Source organism: Sus scrofa, chromosome 13 (genome assembly GCF_000003025.6).
Source record: "Sus scrofa isolate TJ Tabasco breed Duroc chromosome 13, Sscrofa11.1, whole genome shotgun sequence".
In the NCBI taxonomy this organism is placed as follows: Eukaryota; Metazoa; Chordata; class Mammalia; order Artiodactyla; family Suidae; genus Sus; species Sus scrofa.
Window position 1 is genome coordinate 121,757,947 of NC_010455.5, and position 12,617 is coordinate 121,770,563.

The 12,617-nt window shown below is 42.3% G+C and overlaps 1 protein-coding gene across 4 annotated transcripts in view; it reads right to left on the minus strand.

Annotated features, from left to right (window-relative positions):
* The window catches only part of PARL (presenilin associated rhomboid like), a 54,946-nt gene continuing 43,116 nt past the window's right edge, over window positions 788–12,617 (minus strand). For 3 of the 4 annotated variants that reach the window (XM_021069926.1, XM_021069925.1, XM_003483280.4), the window contains 4 exons: window positions 10,287–10,357; window positions 6,024–6,125; window positions 5,788–5,885; window positions 788–1,112 (listed from right to left, as the gene is read on the minus strand). In XM_021069926.1, coding sequence (XP_020925585.1) covers window positions 1,001–1,112; window positions 5,788–5,885; window positions 6,024–6,125; window positions 10,287–10,357 — 383 coding nt within the window. In that variant the 3' untranslated portion in view covers window positions 788–1,000. The remainder of the gene's footprint in view (window positions 1,113–5,787; window positions 5,886–6,023; window positions 6,126–10,286; window positions 10,358–12,617) is intronic. The other variant, XM_021069927.1, reaches the window with a different exon arrangement.

Genomic DNA, 12,617 nt, shown 5'->3' on the forward strand with positions numbered 1-12,617 from the left:
ATTTCTGGACAATTCCTATGTGCTGGGTATGTGGTGCCATTCAGCTCTCAATACCACGTGCAGTGGGCACCACTCCCTCTCCCTGGGAGGAGGGAGCCATGCTGTGCCCACCGCAACCCAAGCTCAGCCCTCCTGTACAAGGTGCAAAATTTAATGTGACCTTTTGAGAGCGCCAGATTTTAAAACTCTCCTATAAATCCTTTCAAGAAAAACGCTGAAATTCTCAAACTGCATTTCCCAAAAGTAACTCTCAATCATGAGGACAAGTCAGTTTCGCTACAGTGAAGCTGTATGATGATGACTACATCAGGAAGATGCGCCACTTCAAAGAAGGTACATTTCCCAACATAAGATGAAATTAGGCTCAGAGTCAAGTCTGAGTTTATACAAGATACTTCCTACTAATTCTTAATTTAGCTACAACTTTAACCTAGAAAGCAAAACCTAAAAATAGCTTTTTGTATATGCCGCTCACTGCCACAAAATGTTACCTTTCTTGGGAAATTTTAGAAAATAATGCCGCTGTTGTTTCAGACCATGCCAGAGAGAAGTTGCTCTTAACTTTTACCTGTCAACCAAGCAAGGAGAGGGCTGGGTAAATAAGAGTAAATATTTAGCAGAGATGTTAAGAAGGCCATCGTTAAAAAACAAGCACCTCTGAGTTCCCATCAGACCTTTCCATGTGAATGCTTGTCAGGTTCAGGACTCAAACTACGTTACACGTACGACAAACAGCAAGATCCCAGGGCAGCATTCATGCTCTTCAAAAGAGTACACACACCCTCTGTTTACAAACTAGAGATATAAACCTTTATTTCACAACTTTGTCATAATTCACTTTTTAATGAGACATGTACTGGGGACATAGTTTAAAATACTCAGAAGCTAAATACTGAGTGTCTTCCAGGCAGGAGCAAAGATGTGGACACTCCAGGGCCGATGTGTTCCTGGGGCTTCAGCCAGCATGGACCTGAGGCACCGGTGTTGTCCAACCCTAGTTTTACTTAGAGCCACCTCCTTTCCTGGGGCCGTTAGTCCTCATTTCATGCCAAATTTTCACTAGAGGTTCCCTGTTCTTCCAAATGAGTTCATGACCGTAAGTAATATACCATCTGGGGAAAAAAACAAACAAACCAGGGCCAATATTCAAACAGTATGACACAAATGTCAAGTACCATGATGACGGGTATCAGGTCAACATTTTAAAAAACTGAATGCCACTGTTATTATCCAGCTTATTTAAAAAATAACTGCTTAGTTTATTTAATGTAGATCAATGGCTTACCTTTAATACATAGATTAAAGTTAGTACATAGATTAATACTATGTTAAAGATTGAAGTAAAGGGAGTTCCTGTTGTGGCGCAGCAGAGGTGAATCTGATTAGTATGCATGAGGATGCAGGTTCAATCCCTGGCCTCGCTCGATGGGTTAAATATCCGGTGTTGCTGTGGCTGTGGTGTAGTCCGACAGCTGAAGTTCCAATTCGACCCCTAGCCTGGGAACATCCATATGCCGCAGGAGTGGCCCTAAAAAAACAAAACAAAACTAAAACAAAAAATGATGGAAGTAGGATGGGACCCTGCAAGTCATATCACTTTTCTTTTTCCTATTTACAAACATGAGGAAACAAAGCCTGAGAGAAAGTCGTTCATCCAAGGTGCTAACAGCTGCTGAGTGGGCAAGGACTCACCCGCAGATCAGAGTGATTCTAGGCCTGGACTCTCTTTATTAAGTAAGGAATCAGAATTTACGCCTAATGATGGCTATACTAATTTAAATGCCTCGTTATCTTCCACCTGGCTACACAAAAGGGAGTCTGCTCATCCAAATTCTGCCCACCTTTTAAAATACAGCTCTCATCCACATTCTCCTGTTAAACAATCTCTGCAAGCAGCCTGGAGCAAAGAGCTAAGGAAGCTCAGACATGGGGAGATTCAGTAACTTGCTCAGGCTGCACGTCTGGGAATCACCAGAACTGAGACTAGAACCCAAATCTGACTCTGTAACCTGTGCTCTAACCACTAGGTGATACTTCAGCACCAAGGAGCACCCACTTAAGCTGAGGAACAGATAGGGAGTGATGGATTTGAGAAGTCCACAAGCCTAGGGGCCTGCACACCAGGCACTCTACCCAAGCACAGCAGAGGCCACACGGGGACTCAAGGGCGCCTCCCTTCCCAGGCTGGCAGAACATGAGGAGAGCGTCCCTGGATGGGGGAATGACTTGGAATAGCTATTACTAAAAGTTTTTGTTGGAGATCCCACTGTGGTACAGCAAGTTAAGGATCTGGTGTTGCCGCAGCTGTGACATAGGGCACAGCTCTGGCTTGGATTCGATCCCTGGCCCAGGAACTTCACATGCATGGTGCAGCCAAAAAAAAAAAAAAAGTTACTGAAATTTTTATCTTTGCCCTGGTTTCCCCAAACAGATTTCATGTTTCTTGAGGGAGAAGCCAGATTCTGTTGCTCTTTCCATCTCAGACACCTGCCTGAAAAAAATGCTCCATTCAACTTAATTGAAATTTTATTTTTTAACATTTTAAAAATGTTCTGAGCATGTATTTTTTATTACAAAGGGCCTGAATTATATGTGAATCTTAATACTCAGTATAGTTAAATTTTAATCATGAAAAACAGTCACCATTCAAATTTTGAAAAATAATCAGTAAATTTATGGAAAGAAAAAAGGCACTTTAGAAATATGCAAATTAATAGGCATGTAACAAAATTCTTTCGGGCTTAGAGTGAAGTTCTCTGGTGAACTTAAAACATGAGAAAAAGGACCACCCTAAGACTCAAAGGCAACTATAAAACTCTTAAATGAAACAAACACTTCTTGGGAACTCTCCATTAAAAGTGTCCTCTCAAATCTTTTTTTCTTCTTTTCTTAGGGCCACACTCACAGTACATGGAAGTTCCCAGACTAGGGGTCAAATTGGAGCTGTAACTGCCAGCCTACACTACACCACATAGCTCACAGCAACGCTGGATCCCTAATTTGTGCCGGGGATCGAACCCATATCCTCATGGTTACTAGTCGGGTTTGTTACTGCTGAGCCACAACAGGAACTCCTCCTCTCAAATCTTTTTAACCTACTTATTTCAAGGAAAGAGTCGATTTTAATCTTACAGGTACACTATTTTGATTATACTTATATAAGTTCAGATGGTCATTTGGTTAAATTAAAATTAGGAAAATATTTCAAAATGACTAATTTCTGGAGTTCCCTTCATGGCTCAGCAGAAACAAATCTAACTAGTATCCATGAGGACACAGGTTCAATCCCTGGCCTCACTCAGAGGGTTAAGGATCCAGCATTGCCGTGAGCTGTGGTGTAGGTTGCAGATGCGGCTCAGAGCTGGTATTGCTGTGGCTCTGGCGTAGACCAGCAGCTACAGCTCCAATTTGACCCCTAGCCTGGGAACCTCCATATGCCTCGGGTGCAACCCTAAAAAAGACTAATTTCTGAGGATCGTTTTTTGGTTTTGGTAGCAGCCTCACAGTCTAATGCTCAGTCTGAAACTCCAGCTCTGCTATGACAGGCTGTTGTAACTTTGGACAAAAGTCCTGCTTCAAGCAGTTTCCTTGCTGTAAGCTGGAATATCACACAGGATTTTAAGAGTATTTAAATTAGTCCTTAGCTTAGGCACACAGCAAATATTCAGTATACGTTAGCTATCATTATTGCAGCAACTCAAGGTGAAGACCATAAAACATGGTCAGGGACAAAGACAAAGAAAGGTGCAGGAGGTTACTAACAGAACCTTTAGCATTAGTAAAGATTTCTAAATCTATTTTCTTTTTCTTTTTATGGCTGCACCATGGCGCATGGAGTTCCTGGGCCACTGGTTGAATTGCAGCTGCAGCTACCGCTGCAGCCTATGCCACACCACAGCCATAGCAATACTGTATCCAAGCCACATCAACCTATGCCACAGCTCACTGCAACACCAGTAAGCCAGGCCAGGGATCAAACCAGCATCCTCACAGAGACAATATCGGGTCCTTAACTTGCTGAGCCACAACAGGAACTCTAAGATTTCTAAATCTAGATTAAAGATGTTAGAAAAGATGAATTCTGGCTATGACTGAGATCTAGTCAATGAAAGCAGGTGAAATTGGAAACAGCAAAAAGAAAGGATTCCTCTGTCTTTCAGATCCTGGACTTTACAACGCATTTGATCCAATTTTCAGAACAAAAAAAAAGGTCATCTAATTATAGTTAGGAAGAATAAAAAACTGCTGGGGAAAAGATTATTTAAGTATATGTGAAAGGAGCCAGGTAAATTCAGAGTTCATAAAACTGAACCCCTTTTCATCAGTCTATGTTCCTCATACTGTAATATCAGGTCAGTTTCTACTATTTATAATGTGCTGCTGTTAAAGCTAGCACTCACATGTGCTATTCTTTAATCATCACTGAAAATTATAAATGGCATAATGGCATTTAGTTCTACCGCCTACTGGGCAAGACTGCTCCACTTAGAATAGATTTTTCTACTTTTTTTTTTTTTTTTTCAATTAAGACACTAAGATTTCCCATTGTCATGAAATAAAGTAAAAACCAAGGAAGGCCAAAAGGCAACATTTATGCAAGAAAAGAGAAGCCATTAGGGATCCAGCTTATGAAACAGACAACAACTCTGCTGAAGGGACTCCACGGTCAGATGGACTCCAGGAGTCCTAGGGAAGTTCTGCGACTATATCACTCTGTTTTCGGCAAGAGTCCATTGCCTGAGGCACAAATGAGAGAGCTTGTAACCACAACGCAATTGTAATCACTACGGTGTGATGAGAGCAGGAAGGGCTCTGGATCTGGGTTTTTGTTTTTTGTTTTGTTTTGTTTTTTGTCTTTTTAGGGCCGCACCCAAGGCATATGGAGGTTCCCAGGCTAGGGGTCAAATTGGAGCTGCAGCTGCTGGCCTATGCCACAGCCACAGCAACTTGGGCTCCAAGCCCTGTCTGCAACCTACATCACAGCTCACAGCCAACACCAGACCCTTAACCCACTGAGGGAGGCCAGGGATCGAACCCACGTCCTCAAGGATACTAGTCAGATTCGTTTCTGCTGAGCCACAACAGGAACTCCTGGATCTAGGTTTAAATCTCTCCTCTGCTACTTAAGAGCTGTTAGACCTGGGAAGATTACTTCTGAGCCTCAGTTTCCCATCAATAAAAAAAAGGTAATAATAATGACACAATGCAAGGTGACTAGCTCAGTGCCTGCTGCATAACAGATGCATAGTAAGAAGTCAGCTCTAGTTTATGATGTCTGGCCTCTACTCCAGTCACAAAGGAGCACCTGCACACTCACCCAGGCAGAGGACCAGCTCCACCCACTCAGGGTGTCTACCCAGCACTGAGATGAGGACAGTGGTAGTGGGATGGGGGAGCAAGGTGGGAAGTGGGGAGGGGAGAGGTGGCTTGAGAGTGGGGAAAGGAATAGAGCACAGACTAGGGGGCTGGGGAACAGTCTCCAAGGAGAACTAGGAATTGTGATGGGTCAGGAGTTGGGGGTAACTTGAGGCTAAGGGTACAGTAAAAAGCACAGATGGTCTCTCCCTATGAATGACCCGGCAGGGGCAGGGCCAGTAGTCTCACAGCCCACCTCACATGGTGAAGCTGTGCAAGGCCAAAGCCAAGCATGTTGGGCTTTCCTCAACCTCCTAGTCCCATGTGCCTCTGCATCCATCACAGAACTACCTGCCCAACTGCCTTCCTTGGGGCGGGGGGAGGGAGAGGACCCGAGAAAGCAGTGTAACAATCAATCACACTCGAACTTACATTCCAAAGAGAGCTCCCCCAAGATGTGCTGCATGATCAAAAAATTTCCATCCCAGGATCATTCCTGCTGTATCCATGGCAATAATGGCTTTTAGGGCCTGAAAGCCAGCAAAGGAGAACAGAAATGGTACAACTTTGATTCCTCCAACATTGACATTTCTAATTTAAGGGCAAAAATTCAGTCAATGTAAAAATATCACCACTGTCCCAGCACTTTGCTTCATAAAAATACTCACATTCCCTGCGGTGAACGTGAACATTGGAAGGAAGATAATGGCGAGCCTCCCCTCTGGGATCTTGGTGCAGACAGCTGCCAGGACGGTCATGATTGCGCCCGACTACAAAGTAAGACGTTGGTGAAAAGGGGAAACTCTCAATGTGCGACTGCTTAGTGACCACAATGTCTAAAATATCCGAGAAAGCTTTTAAACCACAAACATCTAGGTGAGAACGAACCTTAAAAGTTTTCAGTTACTAATGAATAAAAATATTAGGCAAAAGGGCTCCAAGTACATCACAGTAACCATCCGGCAAGGATTAAACTAGAGAACTACAGGCAGTAAGAAATAAAAACTTGTACATCAGCACTTAATGAACTTCAGGGACAGTGTTCCACATGTCACATCCATCACTTCTCATAATGACTAAAAAAGTACTTCTCGGATTTCCCGTCGTGGAGCAGCAGAAACAATCTGACTAGAAACCATGAGGTTGCGGGTACGATCCCTGGCCTCACTCAGTGGGTTAAGGATCCGGTGTTGCCACGAACTGTGGTGTAGGTCGCAGACACGGCTCGGATCTGGCGTTGCTGTGGCCCTGGCATAGGCTGGCAGCTATAGCTCCAATTAGACCCCTGGCCTGGGAACCTCCATATGCTGTGGGTGCAGCCCTAAAAGGACAAAAAGAGACAGAAAAAAAAAAAAAAAAAAAAAAGCACCTGTCACACTTTAACAAAGCTCCTTCAGCCACAGAGTATAAATTTGCCCAAAGGAGCCCACATACATGAAATTTCTTCCAAGTTTAATGCTTTATCATAAATCGCGTGAAATTTGCATCCTGCTTCACAATAAAACTAAACATCTTTCTTAAAACCTTTGACAAATGTTCTGTTCCAGGAAAGCATGCAAATTTATCCCAAGGCTCTGTATGGACCCTCCCCTCATGGCATCCTCCCAGAGACACACATGCATCCACCTGCTTGAGAAGCAATTCCCCCAATAACACTGCATTCGAAAATAAACTTCCCAACTTATGATCAGTACAACCATTTCTTATTATAATAACTGAAATTAAAATTGCTGCATATACTATTCACAATAGCCAGGACATGGAAACAATTCAAATGTCCATCGACAGAGGATTGGATTCGGAAGAGGTGGTATATATACACAATGGAATACTACTCAGCCATAAAAAAGGATGACATAATGCCATTTGCAGCAATATGGATGGAACTAGAGAATCTCATACTGAGTGAAATGAGCCAGAAAGACAAAGACAAATACCATATGATATCACTTATAACTGGAATCTAATATCCAGCACAAATGAACATCTCCTCAGAAGAGAAAATCATGGACTTGGAGAAGAGACTTGTGGTTGCCTGATGGGAGGGGGAGGGAGTGGGAGGGATCGGGAGCTTGGGCTTATCAGACACAACTTAGAATAGATTTACAAGGAGATCCTGCTGAATAGCATTGAGAACTATGTCTAGATACTCATGTTGCAACAGAAGAAATGGTGGGGGAAAAACTGTAATTGTAATGTATACATGTAAGGATAACCTGACCCCCTTGCTGTACAGTGGGAAAATAAAATAAAAAAAATAAAAATAAAAAAATCTCAAAAAAAAAAAAAATTGCTGCATAGTTTTTTCTTCTATGTTTGTTTTTCCAGGTTGCTATGTAAGCTTCATAATTTAAATTAACAATGGCTATGAAATATCTCCTGGATAAATGATGAAAATTAAACTTTCTTAACACTGGACATGTTCCCTACTCCTCTTAATGGTAGGATGCTTGAGAAACAGGCTCATAACCTCTGGTTCACACTAAATGTCACGATTATCAGTGAAATACTTGAGTCCTATTGGGCACTATACTAGATGCTGGGGACCCAGAGAGGAACAAAATTGGCAGTCCTGCCATAATGGAGCTTATAGAGTGGCATGAGAGACATAAGTAAAAACAAAATATGGTCAGCTATGATGGGCAAGTACAGCAACTGCCAAACTGTTTTCCAAAGTGGTTAGAGTATTTTATTTTCCTACCAGCAATGTGTGAGATTTCCAGTTTCTCCATATCCTCACCAACACTTGGTATGGTCAGTTTTTTAAATTTGTATATGTATCTGTGTGTGTGATATTTTCTCTTCTACTCTATTGAACATAATTCCAGTTTTGTCAATTTTTCCACTTTGTGGCTACTTTCCCCCATGTACTGCATTTAATTGTCATGTCTCCTTGATCTTTGAAAAGTTGGAACGAAGAGTTTACTTCCATTATATTTTTAAAAGCACCTGACTAGAGAAGGTAAAAATAAAGACTCTCTATATGGGATAGAGCAAACATTTGTCCAAAAAGAGCAAGCTGCAATTTATTCATACACATAAATATATGTAAATTTGTGAAGATAAAAAGTCACTTTTAGAAAATTTTAGAAGGCTATGGAGTTCCCGTCATGGCGCAGTGGTTAATGAATCTGACTAGAAACCATGAGGTTACGGGCGTTGCTCAGTGGGTTAAGGATCTGGCGTTGCCGTTAGCTGTGGTGTACATTGCAGACGCGGCTCAGATCCCGAGTTGCTGGGGCTCTGGTGTAGGTCGGCGGCTGCAGCTCCCATTGGACCCCTAGCCTGGGAACCTCCATATGCCGCAGGAGCGGCCCTAGAAAAGAAAAAAAAAAAAAAAAAAATTTTAGAAAGCTAATGGAACCACCTAAAGTAACGTAAGTAAGTACAATAAGTTACAGTCACAGAGAAACTAGCTTTACATAGAAATGCACAGTTAATGAGAACTTCAATATTGAAATTTCTATAATGAGCACTTTGGGTAATCATCTATGGATAAGTAATTTAGAGGGACCTAACAGGACTTTAATCCCCTTCTTTCACGTCAGCTAACCAAATTAAATTTGTTTCATTTTAGGAAAAAGTGTAATTTTATTACTTTTCTCTCTCAGAAAATAAGGTTTCGACTTGATTTCTTCTGGATTTTGTTGAGTTGACTTTTTTAGGTTTTATTTAAAAATCTAGGATACTCAAGTTGCAGCACACCTGCTATAAAGTCTGAAAGGCTTTTCTCTAATTTTCAAATTCTCAGTGATATTGATATTTACTCTGCTTAAACAGTATATGCTGATCAACTTGGGAGCAGATGCTGAAAGTTCTAATCAGAAGAGATCTTTCAGAATACATATAAATTGGGCCTGTATAACAAACATGTTGCACTCTAGAGGAACCACGACCCAGCAAGTTCTGTGGGGAGTCCCATCTTCTGAGGTGGTTCTGGTACCCTTGAAAGTTGCTGTGATTCATTTAGGACATGGAGTAGGTAACCAGCGCAAGGGTGAACAAGTTATAGAGGCCAGATGTGCACAAGACAGCAAACCCCCTGTGAAGGGGAAGTCAGGATTTTTGAAGAACCCCATGTGTTACTATTACAGACTCACACAGCAGCCAGTTTGGGCAACAGACAACAGCAGACAGTTCATCTTAAATAGAGAATATAGAATTCTGACTCCTAACCCCCACTTTAAAATTGACAGCTCTCTCCAATTCCCCTTTAATATGTCCCTACTAATAAGTACAGCATCTGGCAGACGAATCTGCATAGCACTCAAATACTGACTAAGGAGGAGGATGCAGTATTAAGTTCAAACCTGTAACTACTCAGAATTTTCCAATGGTAGATTAGGCTCTCTGGTTTATGGGAACTGGATACCCACTATTCTGACTACTCCTCATGATAGGTACTCTGTGCCAGTTAGGTATACATAAACGACCAATGGCTAAAAGCTATAGCCTGAAATGATAAGGCTTTACAAATGTATAAATTCTACATTAGATATAGATTAGATAACAGAATTGTTTTAATGTTAATTTTCCTGGCTTTGATAACTATACTGTGGTTCTACATTTTTTTTTTCCTCTTTTTGGCTTTTCTAGGGCCACTCCTGTGGCATATGGAGGTTCCCAGGCTAGGGGTCTAATCAGAGCTGCAGCTGCCTGCCCATACCAGAGCCACAGCAATGTGGGATCCAAGCCACGTCCACGACCCACACCACAGCTCACGGCAATGCTGAATCCCCAACCCACTGAGCAAGGCCAGGGACCAAACCCATAACCCCATGGTTCCCAGTCGGATTCGTTAACCACCGCGCCACGACCAGAACTCCTGTGGTTCTTTAATTAACAGTAGGAACTCTGTACTTAATTCTGCAATTTTATAAGTCTAAAATTATTTCAAAATGAAGTTTAAAATTTTAATTAGAAATACTTACTGCACCAAGTGATGGTCCATATCTTCCTGTGGCAACTTTACACACATAACTGACAAAATTGGAAATAACACCTGAGAAATAAATCATAATTCAGTAATATTAGCGAGATATAAAAATGGCTTCCAGTTCTGACCTCCACCCCACAGAGACCAACAACGTTGAGTTTCTACCTGGGTCATTATAAGTTGCAGGCAAATACTTACCCTGCCTATCGCTTAGACACTTTATAGGGGGGAAAAAAATGTCTGACCCACTATATGATTTACTGAATGAACAGGGTCATTTCACTTCTCAGTTATCTATCATCTTCCTCATTTACACTGTGTGAAGAAAGACTAGTTCCCAGACTCACCAAGTGTCTGGAAATTCTCTGGACTGCACTTTCAAAACTAACTCAGAATCTCTGGAGTAGGACCAGGGGGTCTATATTTTATTCGGCTTGCCAAATGAATCTGCTGCACGTCTAGACTAGATGATCCTTTACAGGTCCCTTTGGCACCACTGTCATCTGAGCTGAGTGTGGCTCATTTTAAAAAACAGCTTTCTAGAGTTCCCACTGTGACTCAGCAGGTTAAGGACCCAATGCTATCTCTGTGAGGATGAGGGTTCGATTCCTGGCCTTGCTCAGTGGGTTTAGGATCTGACATTGCCCCAAGCTGCAGTGCAGGTCACAGATGCAGCTCCAATTTGACCCATATCCTGGGAACTTTCATATGCTGCAGGTGTGGCCATAAAAAGAAAAAAAAATTTTCTCTGGGTACAGTACACTCCCCCACCCCCCGCCAAAAAAACCCAAAACTTCCTATAAAGCAAGGACTAATGGCGCTTTAAATAGATCCTTTGTATCTACTAGTGCTTGTGGAAACAACTACACACTTAGCTTAGAGCCAAAAGATTTGCTAAGCTTCTGTTTTGATTCTAGCTGATTGCTTCTGTTTAATTAACACGGACCAAGTACCCATTCTGGGCCTTGTGGTAGATGCTTCTATTTAATCCTTTCTACAACCCTGTGTCATGACACTAAGTATCATTATCCTCACAGAAGTATATAGTCTTTTCTGCAACATCACACAGCAGGTAGGAGTAACAGGATCTGAACATAGGTCTTCCATCTCCAAGCTCAATGTCTTCACTACAGCTGATATACACACACACACACATATGTGTGTGTGTATACACACACACACACACACACACACACACACACACACACACACATTTCTTTTCCCCCTTTTTTAGGGCCACACCTGCAGCATATGGAAGTTCCTCGGCTAGGGGTCAAATTGGAGCTGCAGCTGCCATATGCTGCAGCCACAGCAAAACAGGATCCAACCCACATCTGTGACCTATGTGGCAGCTTGTGGTAATGCTGGATCCTTAACCCACTGAGTGAGGCCAGGGATCAACCCCACATCCTCATGGATACTAGTCAGGTTCTTAACCTGCTGAACCACAACAGGAACTCCTCTACTGTTTTTAAGTCTCATGCGCTACTGACTGAGCTAACTGGGCAGTTCTATACTATTTTTTTTTTTGTCTTTTTGTTGTTGTTGTTGCTATTTCTTGGGCCGCTCCCGTGGCATATGGAGGTTCCCAGGCTAGGGGTTGAATCGGAGCTGTAGCCACCGGCCTACACCAGAGCCACAGCAACGCGGGGATCTAAGCTGTGTCTGCAACCTACACCACAGCTCACGGCCACGCCAGATCTTTAACCCACTGAGCAAGGCCAGGGATCGAACCCTCAACCTCATGGTTCCTAGTCGGATTTGTTAACCACTGAGCCACGACGGGAACTCCATTCTATACTATTTTTAAATGAAGGGATATTAGGAGTGAATTTTTGCACTTCATGGTTTTAATTAAGTACGTTTTGCAAACAGAGATAAATAAGTTTAAGCCACCTGTTGACAATTTAGCAGCATCTAGGAAATTACGATTCTTGCACTATCATTACCTAGTTGAAATAAGGAAGTGCTACCTCCAGAATGACTAGAATAGTTCCATGCTAATATATGCTTGCAACAAAGAGAATGAACTCATTCTTGACACTCTTATTGGAGAGCTCTAATCTAAAGCTTTCTGACCACATGTGGGAAATGAACTTAAGGTTATTTAACAAAGATCCAGGTGACCGACACAGCCAGAAGTCTGGGAACCACTTATCTATAAAAATGGTGGGCCTGGAGTTCCCTTGCCGTGCAGCAGGTTAAGGATCTGGGATTGTCACTACAGTGGCTCAGGTTGCTGCTGTGACACGGGTTCAATCCCTGGTCCAGGAACTTCCACAAGCCGCAAGTGTGGCAAAAAAACAAACAAACAAACAAACAAAAA